Consider the following 20,180-nt stretch of genomic DNA (forward strand, 5'->3'; position numbering starts at 1 on the left):
ACTACCTTCACAATAATTTTCTGTTTGCTTATTGACTAAATTAAGTAAGAAATACAAATAAAATCACTACTGGTTTAGCAACTTGAGGATATCCTACTCATATGGAAATGCAACTGTGAGTCCTTCAGCAGAAATATAGAGAAACTCATAGGAATTAGGGAACAACTGCTTTTAGCTGATTCCAAATAACTTTTTTGTAAATACAAAAGTCAAATTTCCAGCGACCTCACAAAACATGTGTTTTGGGCCAATATTTTGGAATCTAAATTTAATTTGATAAAAGTATGAAGTGAAGACATTTTGGACATACATGGATGTAAACTGCAGCTTGACATACAACACATTACACATTACTTGTTAGACGCTTTTATCCAAAGCAACTTACATACTCAATACTCAATACTGTGGACAATCCCCACAGGAGCAATTTGGGGTGAAGGGATACAACGACATGCTGACTGCAGTGGGGTTTGAACCTGTGACCCACAACCCATGATCCCAACACCAAGGCACTATCCACTGCGCCATACGCCTCCCTAACACCAGGCGGTAATGGTTTATAGAGCTTAATTTCCAAAAACCCTTCTTGGATGCTTTTTAGGTTTGTCTTTGCCATAGCTTCTGACCATATTCCTCGCTGCGGCTATATTGCTATCGTCTCTGCCACCTTCATCTCTGAATGGTTGGCATGAAACAAAGTTGACACAGACACACAACATCACAATTCCCATAAACTGCAAAATACAGAGGGCTTTCCCTGTTGCGATAGAATTAATCAGCATTGTGTGAACTTGTTTGGCATGACTTGAATTTAACAGATGTTAATTTATATGTAAAAGTCCTGCTCTGCAGCTTTAAAGCAACACACAAAAATAAGTATATCAAACCCAGATGTCAATCGTATTAATGTGAAAGGAAATCTCAGACCACACTGTTTACAGCTAATTTTAGCTAGTTCTCTACCATATACTTTCCTGTAAGATGCCTTATTATAATATGCTTGAGGAAGATCCTGAACCCTCTTGCTGATATGCAGAAAAGTCTATAGGTTACTTACGTAACCCCAGTACTCAGAGTAACATGAAGTGAGATGTCTCACTATGGGATGCGCCTCATCGCGGAGCAAACAGAAGCATCAATCTCATTACGCCAATCCTGATTGCCTGGTGATCTTGACGTCAACGTCAGGGGAAATCACCCCCTATAAGTAGCTTGCGCCACAATGCATGCGTCATTCAAAATAAGCACCTCTTCTCGCTTCACCATAGCAAGGAGGACCGTCTGGTGAGACATCTCACTTCATGTTACTCTGAGATCTGGGGTTACGTAAGTAACCTATAGTTCTCATTCATAACACTCTGTTCGATGTCTCACTATGGGATATTGTAGCTCCCGTATTGCCAGACGAGCTTATCTCGAAAATCACCGATCAACCAGAATTTAACAGGTAGAGTCCAAGCACTGCTTGGGCCACGCTTGGAGCGGAGACGTCTAGCCTGTAAAAGCGGACAAAAGTGAGCGGCGAGGACCAGCTCGCCGCTGCACAGATGTCTTGGATGGAAACACCCTTGAACAAAGCCCAGGATGTAGCCAGGCCCCGAGTCGAGGGAGCCCGCAGACCCGAAGGTGCTTGCAAATTCTGACTCGTATAGGCCAAAGCAATTGCCTCCACAATCCAGTGGGAGAGCCGTTGCTTAGTAACAGGCTTACCCTTGTGAGGGTTAGCCCAGGACACAAAGAGTTGGTCATTAAGACGAAGCTCCTTTGATCTGTCCATATATGTGTGTAAAGCCCGGACTGGACACAACAGATCCTGCTGCTCCCCGGAGGAAACCAGCTGCGGAGGAAATGCCTCAATGTCAATTGGGGTACACGAACCAACCACCTTTGGTGTAAGGGTTGGGCTTCAACAACACTCTTGTTTGCCCTGGGGCGAACTGAGTGCATGAAGGATGTACAGACAGTGCATGAATATCGCTGACCCGCTTGGCGGATGCCAGGGCCAGTAACAGCACTGTCTTGAGTGACAGATGTTTCATGTCAGCTCCTTCCAGGGGTTCAAATGGGGTCATTCTGAGCCCATTTAAAACCACTGCCAGGTCCCATAAGGGCACCAGCAACCTGGAGACAGGGAGGAGCCTGCGAGCTCCCTTCATAAAACGGCAAACCAAAGGATGTTGGCTAGCCGTCTTACCCTCAAAGCCCACATGGCATGCAGCAATAGCAGCCAGGTACACCTTGATCGTGGAGAAAGCTCTGTGTTTATCGATCAAGTCCTGTAGGAATGATAAAATCACCCCGACAGGACATTGAAAAGAGATGTGTCCTTCTTGAAGGCACCACTCCTCAAACACCCTCCACTTACAGTCATAAAGAGACCTGGTGGAGGAAGCTCTCGCACTCTGAATAGTGTTTATCACCTGGGAGGGAGTCCCACTGTATTCAGATTGTACCACTCACAGGTCAGGCCCATAGTGCCCCGCGCTCTGGGCGTGGGTGAAGGATCGCCCCCCCCTGCCTGAGACAATCTGTCCCTGCGTTGTGGGGGCTGCCATGGCTGCCCGTACAACAGCTGATATATCTCCGCCAGCCCGTGTGCCATTGCTCCTTCACTCTGGCCAGAGTTGGGGGTAACAGAGCCAGGGGTGGGAACGCGTACAGAGGACCCGGAGGTCAATCGTGTACGAGTGCGTCCCCGCCTAACAGTGCGTTTAAATCGTGCATTAAAGAGAACAGCTGTCATTGAGCATTTTTTCTTTATGCGAACAGATTTAACGCGGCTCCGCTGTAACGCACCCAAAGCGGACTCACGATCCTTGGATGTGGAGTCCAGTCTGCATAGAGTGGTGCACCTCTGGACAGTAGTCCCGAGGTGCATAACTCCCGGTACCTGTGTCGCTCTCAGACAGAGGAGACGTCTGCCGCTCCAAGGGATCAGTTTGTGTGCCAGTGTGTGTGACTGGAGACAACGCAACTCCCTTGGCGGTTCATACACGATATCGTGTTGTCTGTCCTCACGGGGACATGGTGTCCTCTGAGAGAAGGCAGGAAGCGTTTTAGGGTGGGGAACACCTCTAAAAGCTCCGGGTAATTACGTGCGCCCGCTGGAGGTCTCTGCTCTAGATACCTCTCACCGGGCGACCTTAGTAAATACCCTATCAGCCTGTCTGACATGCGACCGTGGTGACCACCTTCCGTGAAAGGACAGCACCCGTAGGCGTGTCCCGCACTAGAAAAGTCGGGTGTAGTGCCACTACGCATGACATAATAACCAATAATCTCCGCACGCCGTGGCGCGCGGGGTTTAGTTTTATTATGAGACCCATGTTGAGCGGGTGCTTTACGAGGACATGTGTCTGCGTAATCTGACTCTGCTCGGCGGGCATTATAGATAAAACCCTTCTTTCTAGGAGAGAGAGAACCTCTCTCTCCAGAATATGGGTTGACTCTCTCTGGGCTTGTGAAAACAGATAATGTGTAACTGTTTTGAGAAACCCAGGCAGATGTCGTGAGTATCTCCTGCTGTATGCTCCTTAGAGCCAGCTGAGATGTCACGCTTACGGCTCCAGTCGGCACTGCGCATGCGTGTGACGGTGGAGCCTTCACGACCCCAGCCGGCACTGCCTGTGACTGTGGTGCCCTTAAAGCCCCAGCCGGCACTGCGCGTGGCGGTGGTGCCTTCACAGACCCGTCAATAATCCGCCTTTTGAGAGATGCCGTAGCTGCTCTCAAAAGGGGAAACAATTGGCGGGTTGTTTATTGGTTTTATTGATTTTCTTTTCATCTTTTTGAGCTGCGCCCTCGGCCTGAAGCCTGAATGCGTCAGCGGCAAATGTTTTATGATAGAGGAATCAATCAACGAGTGACGTGTTTGTGCGGACTTGAGGATGGTGTTTAGGCATCTCTCGAGGCGGCGGGAACACATTCACGGAGGGAAGAAGGAGGGGCTGTCACGCCGCTCGCTTCTTCTTCCTCAACTGCTGGCCGAAATTCTGGGTTGGCTGAGCCTGAGCTGCAGCCGGAACCGGAGAATTTCTAGGCCAGCTTGCCCTTGTCTCCAGCCTGGGCTGGGGACTCGGGTTGGGCTGCTGCCTCTGCGTCTTTGGTGCTTTAAACCGAGCAGAGTTCGAGGCAGCCTGGGCAGAGGACTGCTGCTGCGAAAGCAGCGGCTGGACCCTTCGAGGGAGGCAGAGGTGGAGTGCCTCGTCCTCCCTATTTTTCGCCTCACACCTCCTTTGCATGGAGGCGAGAGCGGAGCCGAAAATTCCCTCTGGAACGAAGGGCATATCCAGCACATCCTCCTTTTCCCGGTCTGGGAGAGCGGTGAGGTTGAGCCATCTCGCTCTTTCCTGCACCACCATGATCCCCATTACCTTGCCTGTGGCCTGGACGGCGCAGCGTTGGACACGGAGACAAATGTCCGTGACCGCTGCCACCTCGTCCAGAGTGGCTGCCCCCGGGTTACCCGACAGGTCCTCACAGAGCTCCGCTTGGTAGGCGGTTAGCAGCGAGGACACATTCAGGGCCCTGGCGGACAACGCTGCCGCTTTGTAGGCCTTTTCAGTCATTGCTGACTGAAAACGGTCCGACTTTGCTGGTAGCGTGGGGTTCCTGCTTAGTGACGGGCCCACCTTTGGTAGAAGGTGAGCCGCTACCAGCGGTTCCATGGGCGGCATGCGGAGCAGGCCGAGCTTCTCCATTCCGTCGCAGTCTAGGGAGGAGGCACCCTGGATTGGGACCTTGTTGCTGAAGGGCCGGTCTCTCCACGAGACCGACACTTCATCCAACATTTCCGGGAAGACCGGGAGGAGTTGCCTCTTTTTGCCCGCTGCTTGGGGAAGGTGTTTCCCCTCGTAGCGGGACCTGGAGGTCTCCTTGGCCATTTCAGGCCACGGAACGTTGAGTCTGACCGCAGCGCGTTTGCACACGGCCTGCAGGTCCATGCTCAGACCAGAGAGAGCAGCACTTGCCTTTGCAGCCTGAGCCGGTGACATGAAGGTGTCCTCTTCCTGTTCATTCGATTCGGACAGGAGGAACGCCAAGGCGTCCTCCTCGTAGTCCTGCCCGAGGACATCCTCTGCGGGTGAGACCATGGTGAGCTTGGTGGAGACAAGGAGCCGGGACCCGGTGACGGCAAGACACGCGGGAACGGTTTCCCGCGTGTCTTGCCGTCACCGGGTCCCGGCCTGCCAGGGCGAGCACCAGACCGACACGGAGAGGGGTTCACTCTCTGTGGCGGACGCCCCCATGTCTTGACTGCCGGCCGGCGGGTCCGTGAACATGGGGGGGTCCTGTTCCGACAGGCTAGCTTGTCTTGCTAACCATCGGCGGAGGCTCTTAACGGTGAAGCGGACACAATGTCCGCATGAGCCGGGGTTGTCAATCACGCCTCGGGCGTGTTCCAGCCCGAGGCAGGACGAACAGACCTGTCGAGCCACAGAGTCCCTGACTCCTCTGGTGTGAGGGAGAGGGGCGTCCATCTTGGTCGCCTCGTGGCGTGGAGAGGGCCCGCTCTCGACAGGTGGGACGGGAGAAAAAGGTATTACCACCTTGTCCTTAATCCGGAGAAAAAGGACGGTGTGGGTCTTTTATTCCCGGAGAATACTGACTGGTGTGGCAGTATGCTCCTTTTTAATCCTTTTCCCCTCTGTGGAGAGGAGAAAAGAAAAAACTTCCTCGCTACCGTGATGTCGGTAGTGAGGGAGCGAGCTAGCAACAGGTGTGCTGCTAGCTTAAAAAATCGGACCTACCTTACTTTCTCGTAGAGAAGGGCGAGGTCGATTTTAAATACTAACAGCGTTAGTACTACCATCTTCCTGCGAAGCAGAAGGAGTAGCCGCCGAGTGCCCGTCGACCAAAATGGGTATTTGGGTTCAGTCTGTGGACAGTGAAGCTTGCCCGGCTACTGTGAGATGTGCTCTGAAGCGAGAGAGGTGTTTGAATGACGCATGCGTCGTGGCGCAAGCTACTTATAGGGGGTGATTTCCCCTGACGCTGACATCAAGATCACCAGCCAATCAGGATTGGCGTAATGAGATTGATGCTTCTGTTTGCTCCACGATGAGGCGCATCCCATAGTGAGACATCGAACGGAGTGTTATGAATGAGAACTGTTCTACATATTTTTATCATTTAATCTTAAACACAGTGTTATTTACCATGTGAGCCAAGATCCAGCATGGGTGGCCTGACATGTAAACAAACACATGGTACTGCCGTTTATTATAAAATACAATATTTAGGATGCTAAGATATTCTGGAGATCTTCCCAGCATGCACTCAGTGAGAGGCGGTGAAACAGTCTGGATAGATTTCCAATCCATCGGGATCAACATATTCACGATCTTCTTTGGCAATTTAGAGACAGAACACCATTTGCATGTGAGCCCCTGGAGGAAACTCACAAACCCACAGGGAAAACGTGCAGTCTTAAAATAGAAAGAGCTTTGGCTGAAGATTAAAACCAGAACTATCTTTTGTAAGAGGACAGTGATAACTACCAAGCTGCTGCCAGAAACACACTTGGTTGGTTTCTGGTATTCCCTGTAACAACTTTACATAATTTAAGACTTAATTAGATGACAAATGCTAATCAGGTTTGAAAATTAAACTTAAGTAGCATAAAAGTACTGTGATGACCCCAAGTGATGCAGAACTTGGAACCTGGATAGCTTGACAAAGCTCTAGTCATTTTCTCACCCAGATTGCACTTGGCCAACAAAATAAACAGTGCAAAAAAATCACATCAGCAGGGAAATAAAGAAGCCTCCAATGTGCCAATTGGATCAGCCCACCTGATGATGGCAGATGGAAAGTTTAACTGTCGCCAGTTTTTATTTTATTTTTGAAGCTTGTCGAGCATTCACAGGCCCTCCAAGCAAATGCATGTCAAGCAACACTAAAGCAGCTTGTTGTTCTTCTTAAATGGCTTTGATTGCACTCCACCCATCAGAATAATGAAGCATCAGAATCATTAGAGTTTGTTAACACTGCCAGTGCTTCCCTAACATTAGGAGACCAGAAGGGAAACATTCAGGTTCGGAAATCCAGCATTTCACTTAATTTCCCATTCTGCCTTGTCCTTGAGCAAAGCACTTAACATAGTCTCTGGGTCACTTGGGATGGGGAAGGGCAAGAAAAAAAGCATATAAGAACCAAAGCCTAAAAGACATTATGCCCATTGTAGTGCTATTCAATATGTACAAAATCAAATATCACAATATTATTTATATTGATGTCTTACTGTGTTTACTTGTTTATGACTTTAGATGTGTGTGTTTTTATGTAGCTGTATTACTGTAAGTCAATAAGTCATCTTACTTTGGTCATTTTTATTACACTTGATTTGTTTGTCATAACAATTCTAGCTACAGTTTTAGATACAGCTAATGTTGATGGTTAGGAAAATAAAAAAACAATGACAAGCAATTATACATCTTGAGGGCATTTCCACTTACACAATGACAAAGATATGCCATTTGAAATTAACTGCTTCAAACTTAACTAACAAGATATATAAAATGTTTTTTGAAACATTAATTGTCTCTTGGCAAATTAATACAAATGACATAATTGATTAGTGTACACCCTTAGCTGCTCTACATTAAAGTAACGCGTCTAACTTTGACATAGCTCCATTTGTTTGACCTTGGGAATATCTGACAAAATAATGTTTGAGTTATGGATCATTAATATAGATCGTAATGTTTCAAATGTGAATGACTGTTTGTTGTAATTCAGTCTTTCCACTTACCTGAAGAAATCATCTTAAACTAGCAGAAATGTCCCCCCCCCAACCTAATACACTGACTCTCAAAAACACAACTGGACATTTCTATGCAGAAAAATAGAACAATAAAAACTTGTAAAACTCATCATCTAATTGTATTGTTCAGCCAGACAAAAAGTTACAGAGAATACTGTTTTCCAGGTTACGGATCATTATAAGAACCTTTTTTGAACTGTCATTTTTACATAAATTGATAGGTCCAAGAGAAAACCTGAGTCAGTGTGAAAATGATCTGCATTTTCCTAAACCTTAAATCATCAGTTATTCAGACAGATGTTAGAACCATTTTAGTCGAACTCAGCCTAGTCATTTTCATTATGAGATAAGTGTCATTGGTGACAGAAAAGCTTTGTAAGTGCTAATGGGTTGGTCCGGAGACAGTAGAAGTTTGTAATTCTCTTTGTCTGTAGCAAGATACCCGAGCCGCAAGGCACTGGTGCCAACAAGTTCCTCTTTTAAGAAATTCCGTTCAAAAACGTATCATCTCCAGAGGACCGCATCAGGTCAATGAATCTGCCACACTAGGACAATAATGGAGCTGCATGAGATGGTAGTTACAGGAAAACATATTGGCTGTAGATAAACAGTGATGCAATCAACTGGCACTTATCCCACTGTGTGTGTGTGTGTGTGTGTGTGTGTGTGTGTGTGTGTGTGTGTGTGTGTGTGTGTGTGTGTGTGTGTGTGTGTGTGTGTGTGTGTGTGTGTGTGTGTGTGTGTGTGTGTGTGTGTGTGTGTGTGTGTGTGTGTGTGTGTGTGTGTGTGTGTGTGTGTGTGTGTGTGTGTGTGTGTGTGTGTGTGTGTGTGTGTGTGTGTGTGTGTGTGTGTGTGTGTGTGTGTGTGTGTGTGTGTGTGTGTGTGTGTGTGTGTGTGTGTGTGTGTGTGTGCTCATGCTGTGGTACGTGTGAATATAGTGTTTGCAGCATGGCAGGACCCAGTGGTCTTAAAGCAGAGATTCTGATCGGTTGGCCGTTTCTCACACATATTGAGCTATATGCTAAAGAGGTAATTAACAAGCGCTGTTATGGAGTTCACAAGCTTCTCTGACATCTTAATTAGATCTTAATGACTTTTCAGTTGGAATGGCTGAACTGAGTACCCTGAGATGAGGCGAACCCAGCGCTGATACACTGAAGGAATCCAGAAAGTGACTGACACCAGAGATTAGTGCGAGCCAGAAAGGGGCAAAAAGGAAGAGCAGTAGAGGAGATGTAGAGAGGAATGAATGGGAAGCTACTGGAGGGAACGTACGCTCTACCAACCAATCGTATGGTATTTCTAAGGAGATGCGTAGCTTGTGCTTTTAGAAGATACACTTTTCATTCTATAATTCTCTCTCATACAATCTTTCATTCTGTCTTTCCTCTCTCCCAGTGGGATATAGGTATATACGTTGCCCAGTAATTACTCTGCCGATGTCCCAGTAGCATCACATGTCTCTTATGGGCTTTTTAATCGGATCCTTCGCATTTATTACCATGAAATGTCAGAGTACTCACCCTGAGAATTGCTGGATATGGACTGCAGTGCCAATAGAGATACATTGATAACGTTATTTCTGGCAGATAGCTGGCTGATTAGATACAATCATTTTCAGTGTTGTGTTTTGCATTGTAGATGATCTGCTGTGGATTGCATGGAGTAACCTTTCTTTTTTCGTGGTGGGCAGGCTGTATATTTTTAGCTGAAAGGTTTGTGCACGTTTATGCAACTCCAAATAAAATCAGTGGAATGTGATGAAAGAACAATGGAATGCAGGGAATGAGCAAACTAGTGCACCAATACACAATTCTCAAACACCTCGTGTCATTATATCATTTTTACTAACCCGTAATTACCTTGCTGCTGCCGGCTGCATTCGCATGTGTACGCAGTACAAAGAGACACACACTGACTACATTAAAACCTTGACAAGAGAGAGGGTAATTGATTCAAATCTTCAAATATTTATTTACCACACAAGTTTCTCTGTCTGTTTTCCTGGGCTCAGCTGGCCTGCACTACCCTTCACTGAAGCACAGCGAGTAGAGGAGAAGGGACAGGGAACTAGAGAGGGAGAAACAAAATGCCAAAAGTAGGGACGATGATGTGGAGGCCAGAGAGAGTTCAAACCAGAGATTACATCAGAGGAGAGGCTAAATAGAAAACTCTGTCTGAAGCCCCTTGCGAGGAGCAGACTGAGGAATAAACAGAGAGAGTGGATGTCCGTTGAAAGATTGGGCAGCAGGAGACACATTACTATGAGTCTGTTGATTGTTCTGTGTGCAGCCATGTCTTTTTATCACTTCGCTCCTCTCCCCAAGTCCTCTGTCTCATCTTTATTCTACCCCTTCTGTCTAGCCTAAATCTGTCAGAAGACAGCCACAAAATGTTGCAACAACCACAATGTACAACCACCCCCTCGTCAACCCATATTCGGCCCCTACAATGCCTCAAGCTTCTCTTCATTTGCACATCCTCCCTGTAACTCTCAGCCTTTATTCATTTTACTCAGCCTTTAAGGGTTTACTTAGCATTTTATTCGCCCATAAAGGGCAATAAAAGAAAGAACTTGTTTTTCTGGAGTGGGATCGGCAATTCATTCTAACAGATCTGGGTCCACAGATGCAAGTGTAATTTGGTAGTTTCCTTCTCAAGAAAGCCATGAAAAAAATATTCTATTACAGCCGCAAAGTGGAACATTAGGCTCATACGGGAAGTGTTACACTCTCGCAACCTACTTGTGGCATAAAACATCTACTATTTTATTTTAATGCGTGCATGTTTCTCTAGTTCCCTGGCAGGTGTGCAGTAAATATATGCCACAGATAGTGTAAGCCAAGGCCCATATTAGGGCCCAATCCCAAACCACCCCCTACACACTACCCCTCCGTTTGCGTGTTCGTGCGGAGGGTCCGCCACATTAAGTGCTGTTCCAAAGCAACGAGTGTGGAGCGGTGTGGAGGGGGAGTGGGCTATCAAGCCCTCAAACAGCGAGTCTGCAGCGGTGCTGACTTGAGACCGGTCTCTACCTGACCGCAGTCACGCTGTGTGTGGCCGTCAGAAAGAAGAAGTAGTTCCAGCAAACATCCACTGATAAATTGCGATGTTAACAACCTCATGATAACCTCATATGTTTTTAACTTAGGATCATACCTGTGTTTAGTCTAGAAAAAGGTAAATGTGTGTATTTTATTATAAAGTTGTGTATATTTACAGACTGTTGCAAAAACTAAGAAGCTTATAAACATCAGGTTTAAAACTAAAAGAGCTTTACAAAAAAGTAACACAATTAAAGATGTTTGGAGTTTTATTTGAGTTATTATTAATTTTTATTTTTTGTCAAAGAGATGCTGATTTGAAACCGTTGTTTCATACAGTTACGGCATTTCCTGTTTCTGCCGGAGAGAGGGGAGGCCGTCCCAAAGCTTGCTGCTGTATTTACACCCTCCATCTGACAGGAGGGAGCCTCATTTAGCTGCGAGTGTCACTCCACAGAATTCACTACGTCACAGAGGGGGAGTGTGTAGGTGTAGGGCGTGGTTTGGGATTGTGCCAAACTCTAATCTGCCTTTGTGCACCAGTCATTCCCTTCCTACTGCTTCTTCCCTTTGTGTAGCCTCCTTTCTGTGGTCAGGCTGTCTAGTAAAGCACTGCCAGGCGAGGGTTAATAGGTCATCAGACAGCTTGTGCCGCACTCGGGCCTTTGGCTGCCGGTCATGAGGAGCAGAGGAATAGCAGTGTGTCAGTCTGATAAGCTGTGAGTCACTCATTGACTGACAACGCTGTCAGATTCCATATAGTGTACTCTATCTGAAGCAAGTGGATAGGGATCGATCTCATTCAGCTCTCTCATAATCACACTGTGCCGGGTATGCTATGGTATTGATCGCCATGGTAACGAACAACAGGATGTGCATATGGTCCGTGACTGCACCGATTAGTGTCTCCATGTGTGTACTTCCCAGGTTTACAGAGGCAGATACCATCGTGATGGGGGACGTCACATACGGGGCCTGCTGTGTGGACGACTTCACCGCCAGAGCGCTGGGAGCCGATTTCATGGTGCACTACGGCCACAGTTGTCTAAGTGAGTCCCTTTGCCTGCCTGTGTGCATGTTTGTCTGTCTCTCCGTCACTCTGCATGTAGGATTATACCACCCAGAGGAACAAGCACCAAGGACTCCCAGCTACTTGGTGTGGGCTGCACCACAAAGAAGTCAGATACAGGCCGAGCTATCGCTCAAAGGGAAACGTAAGTTAGTGAAGCCCGTCTAGCTCTAGCATAGGAGGCATATCAGACCTTTAGTGCCCGGACATCACATTTACCCTGCGGATCAATAGGGAACATGCATTAGTGCCGTCCTTTGAAAACCTCAAGCAGTTCTTGCGGACCTTCAAACTCCGCAGTCTGTCTCTTGCATAACATGGGAGGAAATGCTAAATCAATAGCTTTGATATATCCCTGCCAGAACAATCTCCCCTCTCCCAAATACCAGAACTGACCAACAGAATGTTAAATCACCGAAACACTGTGTTCTCTTTGTGTTGGTGTCTGTGTTTCTGTTTGTTTTATTTGTTTGCTTGTTTGTCTGTAGGTGTGTGCACTTTCGCTTCTTGATATTTGTGAAAGAATGAAGATTGAATTGCTGTAGGTCTACAAAAGAGATAATGTGTACACATTCTCATTTACACCAAACGAGCAGTGATGAAGGCACCAAAGATCAATTCATCTTGAACTCAGATCAGATATTAATTGATAGAAGAGATTTTCAAAGGTGTGTGTGTGTGTGTGTGTGTGTGTGTGTGTGTGTGTGTGTGTGTGTGTGTGTGTGTGTGTGTGTGTGTGTGTGTGTGTGTGTGTGTGTGTGTGTGTGTGTGTGTGTGTGTGTGTGTGTGTGTGTGTGTGTGTGTGTGTGTGTGTGTGTGTGTGTGTGTGTGTGTGTGTGTGTGTGTGTGTGTGTGTGTGTGTGTGTGTGTTCCTGACCTTCATCATTCAATCATGAGGACATCATCTGAGATGTCAGATACCTGTGAGAGATTAAAGACACTGTGTTCTGAGCGACTCGCAGTGAACTCCTGCACCTTTTCATTTCCTCTGCAGTATCTGCTTTTGTGAATATTGGTGCAATCTCATATTTTGTCCTCATAAAGCTCCTCCATCTACTGCAGGGCAATATGGCAACATCATAAAACCATGCTTTTAGTAATATAAATGCTTGCTGATATGAATGATGGGAATTGTATTCAACATTATTAAAATGTAAACAACATTTTTAAAAACATATTGTTTTAAAACATTTCTGACAGAACAAAAAACAGAAAAGAAAGTGATGGCTTGCGAGGGAGGAGACACAATACCTTTAACACTTGCTTTGTGTATACTTACTGAATTGGAAAAAGTGCCTGGAGATGAAAAAACAAATCTAAGAAGCCCTTTTCAGAAGCCAGGCTGGCTGCCATACATGTAACCATAACTAAACCATTTTACACATCAAAAGCAAGTGCTCACTATTTTAGTGGCATGAGTCATTCAAATAGAGCTTCAAGGCTACACTTATCCAAGGTGGCAACATTTGTTAGAGATGTGTACTAGCATGACGCTAAGATATAACAGGCAAGGTAACACTTCCCTTATAACCAATCCTTATGGGGCTTAAAGACCTGTTTTTAAACAAATGGCAACCATAATAAAACAACACCTTTTTTTGTATTTGCATTAGAGTGAGGTATAAGCAGAATTTGGATATGTCAAAGGTAGTACTTCTACAGATTGGACATACATCAGTTCAGACCAGGGTGGGAATTTCACGACGTTGGCCGTGATGCCCTGTTAAAAAAAATGCAATTCACGGCCAAAGTGGCCTTTGTGCCCCTGTCAAAAGTAAAAAAAAATGTCCTGTGGTATTCGTATTTTGACTAGCAATTTAGTTAAATTGTTTCGTTTATCAACGCTACAACATAGCGTTTCGTGAGTCGGTTGTCGTTGTTGGGGGGAAAGCAAACAGCTGTTTGCTGCTCGCGATGTGCTCCGCAGCAAACAGCTGTTTTCTGCGGAGCACAGTGCGAGCAGGCTCCCGTGAGCGGGAGGGCGCTCCTTCTTCACTACAGACTATCGCACCACCTCACCATTCGCCAAAATGTTTTTAATACGAGCGGTAACCGGCCAAGCGCCAGGCAAAAAACAATCTTCTAATAAAAGAAAGTCACCGGAGGAGTTAAAGGAATGACAGGGAGTTGGCTGCAGTGCCGCGTCCTAAAACCCTTTTATAATCTATCGATTAGATTTATGATTCGAAAATTATAAAAGTAGGGTAGACATGTGGAGATTATCCGGCTGAACAAAACGTGAATTTATCAAACAGGTTTGTTTTCCACAGACCTTATTTCCAGCTATTTTCCAAAACCCTGTGGAGAAATGCCATTGCTTTTTGTCGAGGGAACCAGCAGCTTACTTCCTGGTTTCAGGACGCGTCACTGCACCTCTCAATATGATGCCAATATAAACAAGGTCTTCTGTCCGCTCTGTACATCAATGCCGACCTATGCTGACAAGTAAGTGAAGAGTAGACAATATAAAAGGTATTGGCGAAATGTCCCAGCAGTTTAGGAGAATCAAATCAATTACATAGCCATTACATGTCTAACTCCTAATGACAGGAAGGCAGAAAGTGCATTATACAAATAATAATACTCATAATAATAGCAGACATTTTTTAACAATGACCACAATATCATTATTTTAATAAACCAAATATGAACAATTGAGGAAAATGAGGAAGAACTGATGATTAAAATGTTGTAGTACAAGTAGTAATGTAGTTAGTGCATACATTATTGCAACAAATGTGTTAATTTTCTTCATTATTAGTCGATTTTTTTTTGGTGGATGAATGCTCCGGGCCAGTGGTTACAATGGTGGGGCCAGTCACAATACAATTTTACCCTTACTGTCTACCCCTGACTGACTTATGTAGTTTATGGCTGAACTTAACGTATACGTTTAAGAAACACTATTGCTATTCAGCCGTTTGTAAAACGACTGGTGTTGACGTTAGTGCTACACTTTTCAGTCATGTTGATTGACCAGCATAATTTAACCAAACAGCCTTTGTGCCCTGTCATGTGGCCTTTGTGCCCTGTCATGTGGCCTTTGTGCCCTTAAAAAAAATGTGAACGGGAAGGCCAAATGGCCTTGCCCCTAAAATGACGAAATTCCAAGCCTGGTTCAGACACCAACTTGCTGTATTATTCATAAAGTTGTCCACTAGCAGAATATAAAATGAAAGATGTGTGTACATATTGATCTGTTAACAATCCACTTGTAAATAAGCTAGTATTCCATTATGTCCAACCTTTTCTTAGTCCCACTTGCTAAGAATGTACTTGCATATTTGTTTACATAGTTTTTTTTATAGTTTATTAGGATCCCCATTAGCTGGTGCATAACAACAGCTAATCTTCCTGGGGTCCACAAATAACATAAAACATGACATTCGACAGTACATTACAAGACAATGATACAAATCGTGTACGGCGTCAATTTTCCTTCAAACAGTGACTTTCACATCAACCATCACATACAGCTTATTTTCTGATTCCCCATTTCCTTGGAAAAAAATTAAAATAATAATAGTGATTTTACAAATGTCTCCCTTCGCTTCTTTTAGAGTAAAAACAAACTAAACAAATACAATCCTCATCATAACTGTGAAAGGCTGTGTGTGTGTGTGTGTGTCTATGTTAGCGAAAGTACCATATTCCTGCATGTGTTTAAAAAACCTATATGAATCGGTGTGCTGCTGTATGTTTACCATAACCTGTCTGCTGCTTGTGTAATTTACAATCTTTGGGCTTCTAGATGCCTCTTCAATCGTCTTTTGAAGCTTGCTTTAGTTGTTTCTTTAGAAATCTGATCTGGCAGTGTGTTCCATGCAGCCATGGCTCTATACAGCACTGTGCTCTTCATAGACTCTGTTTTGGCTTTAGAGATTTGATAGCAACCTCTTGTGGCATGTCTCGTTTTATATGTATGGATTACAGGTTGGATGTTTCAGCTCATTTATGTTTCTCAAAAAGACAAGGAGTGATACCATCAGCCTCTCCGTGACTAATGTCCAGGAGAGCTTGACATGCATTTTGTTTACATTATGTCTTGGTGTACACCTAAGGGCAAGCCGAGCTGCTCTGTTTTGAACCAGTTGCAGCTTTCCCAGGTCCCTCTTGTTTGCCCCTGACCAGATCATTGAGCAGTAGTCCAGTTGTGAAAGGACTAGAGACATGGGTGCTAATAAGCTGCTGTGCTGAGTGACCTTATGGCTATAACACACAGATGAACAAGACCACTGGGGTGACGATAGGGCAAGTGAGTTCTGTCAATCTCATTGACCGAGTCTCTAATTGCATGGCCTAAGTGCTCTCGGCCTACCATGCTAATGTGAACACGGATCGATGTCCCTATAAACAAGCTGTTAGTTTCAGTCTGTTTTTTTACTCAACTCCTCCAGTCCTTTTAAGTCTCATGATATATTTAACTCCTTGGTTTCTCACCAAACATGTGGCCTGCAGCAAAGCGCACCTTTTTAAATCTCTTCCTTCCTTCTCTGCTGAGCACATTCATCACTTCTCTTGCCAGCTAATTGACAACCCACCCCCCATCTCCTTCAAACACGCACACAGTATCCTGTTACTTTTTCCTCTCCTCTCATCCATGCCATATCTTTTGGAATGTATACACTAAGTTATTAAATGTACTACCTCCTCTCGCAAATTGAATTTCAGGGTTTTCCAGCTTACTATCAATGGCATTTTCCAATCCCCCTCCTGGTTTCCATCCAATCTGCCTTCAATCTTTTGTGAAGACGTATATCTCACAGATCTTCTGTCGCTCCCTGTCCTCCCATTTCTAATCACCCTCTTTTTCTTCTTTGCTTCACCATCTCTCGCTCTAATGTTGCTTTAATCTAGGCCATCAAGTAAGCTGCACTCACTCGTAAAACATTTACACCATAATGGGCCATTTGCTTAATCATAACAAAAAAAGTCCCCTTGCCCCTGTTCTGCAAATGAAATGTAACACAAGAGGAAGAATAATTAAGATGATCAACGTAGAGGATAATTCTTAGTCCTTTCCCCCCATTATCTTGGACTGTCGCCTACTTTTTTCAGCATCTAACTCGACACGTCTCCAGCCACCTCTCGGAGGCCTGGGGGGTGTAGTAAATGGCCTGTGAAATTAATGGCATTAATAGTAATTGCATGTGCCTCTCCTTCCCTAAATAATTGAGGCATTTGCATCAGTTCCAGCGTGTGCTGGAGACTCATGCAGAATGAGTTTCAGTTATATCACACCTGCTGAGATCTATATGTGTCTTTACTGTGTTTCTGTACAGCTGTATCACTGAACTTGCACTGCGTCTTAATGTTTGAACCACCATCAATAGAGTATATACCGCAGGCTTACCTGACATAACGGACTCAATTATTCATCTGCCTTTCTTTTGTCTTCTTTCCCCTACAGTCCCCATAGACTCCACAGCAGGTATTAAGATGCTGTATGTGTTCGTGGATATCCAGATGGACAATGCGCACTTCATGGACACGGTCAAGTTCAACTTCCCTCCCGGAAAATCTCTGGCAGTCGTCAGCACTATTCAGTTTGTGGCAGCACTGCAGGTGATCAAGCACAGGCTCCTGATTGTGTGTATGTGTTCATGATTGTGTCACACAGCTAAAGCATACGAATTCTTACCTGATGTGATGGTAATAAATAGCTTGTGTATTTTCATTCCCCCCCCATGTATTTTTGTATGTACAGGATAGGAACACCTTCTGTGCATGTGTACAGTATCCTTTATATGTTACATGGCCTTTATGAACAAGCTTGCAGTCCACACTTAAGCTCAGTTCAAGTGTGGGTTTGAGAAATCCGGCAGCAGTTATTTTGGATTGAAAGGAGGCAATGAACTCGGAAGGCTCTCAGTTCAGCGTCGTGCTCAGCTCTGCTCTTTACATAAGCAGTGGCAGCAGCTATAGTATTAAGCTTGAACATCTATTCTCCGGGCCCGCTGCCACTCTCTTCTATAATGCATTCTGCTGCGTTCATTCGTTGTGTTGAACCAACACCACTTTCACTAATGTAATCACCGTTATTTTTACACCCCGTTCTGCCCATGTAGGTTATACTATATGTTGGGGTGATTGAGTGCACCCATGCGTACATATACAGTACAGTATATCTCAGTGTTTGTGTATTGTATACATCTGAGCCTCCATCTCGCTCGTGTGTGTGTGTGTGTGTGTGTGTGTGTGTGTGTGTGTGTGTGTGTGTGTGTGTGTGTGTGTGTGTGTGTGTGTGTGTGTGTGTGTGTGTGTGTGTGTGTGTGTGTGTGTGTGTGTGTGTGTGTGTGTGTGTGTGTGTGTGTGTGTGTGTGTGTGTGTGTGTGTGTGTGTGTGTGTGTGTGTGTGTGTGTGTGTGTGTGTGTGTGTGTGGAGGTCTCACAGTTTGGGCGGGAGAAGGTGGGAGGTCACTCCCTGTAGACTTTCTTAAATTAGCCTTCTCGATTCATTTGTCTTTCCACCTCCATGCACTAACTCGTGTTTTTCATGTTATTGTTTGTTCTCTTACCCACGTTGCTTAAACTCATCTTTTATGTTTGGAAAATGAATGTGCTCTCTATTCACTTACATTGTTGATTATTTGTTGTATGATATGCCATACATTAGGGTAAATGTGCAGTTTAAATGAAACAAGTAGAGCCGGGACTCGATTAAAAAAATTAATCTAATTAATTAGAGGCTTTGTAATTAATTAATCGAAATGAATCGCATTTTTAATCAAATATACATATTTGACCTGAGAACAGTGAGAAGCAATTTTCACATGGATTTTACTCCAAGTGGTCTACAGTCCAAGTGCATGACATTAAGGATTTTGGCCCTGTGGGCCATCTAAGCTAATTTACAGATGGCCCTGAGCCCAATAGAGATTGCCCTGAAAAATGCACGCGGACGAAATGGCACGAAGGGTTTGGGGGGCCTCCGTCCCCCTAGACATTTTGATTTTTGCAGGTCTTAGATGCTGTCTGGTGCATTCTCTAGACTGACTTATAAGATGAACCACCACAATATTATATTGTACAATTTCAATTTTATTCTTCATTTCACTTGTTTGTTTGTTCTTGTTTGTGTTTGCTCGCTTGCATGTCCTGCATAGCTATAAGAAATACTTAAGTTGTTGGTCAAAACAATTTCCATCTGATGAAGGCAAATGCCTTCCCAGATGGAAAAAAGTAGAAAACATTACATTCAGTTATAACTGCCAAAACAAACATTATTTACACTATTATTTTCTCAGACGTGGACTTACTTATCCTGGCCCTGAAACCAGTCATCTGGTTGAGTGTTGGTTGGGTCAGGGTGTGGTTCCTTGCACTCGGGCTAACGTCCACGCTAGCTGCTACCTGCTTTGCATTTACGTGATACTTTAGGCTTGATGTGCTGCGGTGATATGCACATTTTTTTTTGCATAATTTGCACACAACCGTGCTCTTGTCGACGCTTCCATCCGTCCGTTTTTTAAAACAAAATGTCCCATGCACGGGCCGACCAAAGCGGTCTCATCAGCTTGTTCGTTCATGTTTGACTATTGTTCACCGTGGTTTGTTGTTGTTTGAAGTCCCATGCTGAAGTCATGAACGTTAGTTGGTGCTTCAGTATAATCGGTACGCCTGAAACTCATCCAGTGAGAAACGTTCCGCTGTGCAAAAATAAGTGCGATTAAAATGCGTTAATTTTTTTAACGCGTTCATTTTTGTGTAATTAATTAATCTTAATTAACGCGTTAAAGTCCCGGCCCTAGAAACAAGACAAATCTAATTCCTCATTAATCCAATTATTCATGCTATTGAGTGCCTGTATTTATGCAAATATCTATAGCATATTAAATTGTATAATGTTCCTGCATTTGATGACTCTTTTTCAATGTGTGTCATAAGATGAAGAACAAAAACAGATTTGGCTATAAACACTTGTTACTGGTCTTATTGCGTGGTTTCTGTTTAGCTATTAACTTCGAATTATGTGTACGAGTCATGAATGGTTTGAGCCTTTTCCTCATGGCTCTAATTTGGAAAAGGCTTTCAAACCTGTACATCTCTAAATATCCTTTCCTCTCCTTGTTTTATTCTGCAGGCTGTGAGTGCAGCCCTCAAACCAGAGTATGATGTGCTGGTCCCACAGTGTCGACCTCTGTCACCGGGAGAAATTCTGGGTTGTACCTCCCCTCGCTTGGACCGTCAAGTCAATGCCATAATGTAAGCAACTTCTCTTCCTGTCTCCCGCCTCACAGTTTCAGCCAAGTCCTGTCCCTTCTTACCACGAGTTAGCAGAAATATCCAGATAATCAAAGACA

At 44.7% G+C, this 20,180-nt stretch overlaps 1 protein-coding gene across 1 annotated transcript in view; it reads left to right on the top strand.

The window, feature by feature from the left end:
* dph1 (diphthamide biosynthesis 1) overlaps positions 1–20,180 on the top strand; it is a 75,311-nt gene that overhangs the window by 34,522 nt on the left and 20,609 nt on the right. The window contains exons 4-6 of the mRNA XM_034097150.2: positions 11,737–11,858; positions 17,289–17,443; positions 19,961–20,082. Of these exons, the coding sequence (XP_033953041.1) occupies positions 11,737–11,858; positions 17,289–17,443; positions 19,961–20,082 (399 nt within the window). The remainder of the gene's footprint in view (positions 1–11,736; positions 11,859–17,288; positions 17,444–19,960; positions 20,083–20,180) is intronic.

This window comes from Pseudochaenichthys georgianus, chromosome 13, assembly GCF_902827115.2.
Source record: "Pseudochaenichthys georgianus chromosome 13, fPseGeo1.2, whole genome shotgun sequence".
Classification (NCBI taxonomy): domain Eukaryota; kingdom Metazoa; phylum Chordata; class Actinopteri; order Perciformes; family Channichthyidae; genus Pseudochaenichthys; species Pseudochaenichthys georgianus.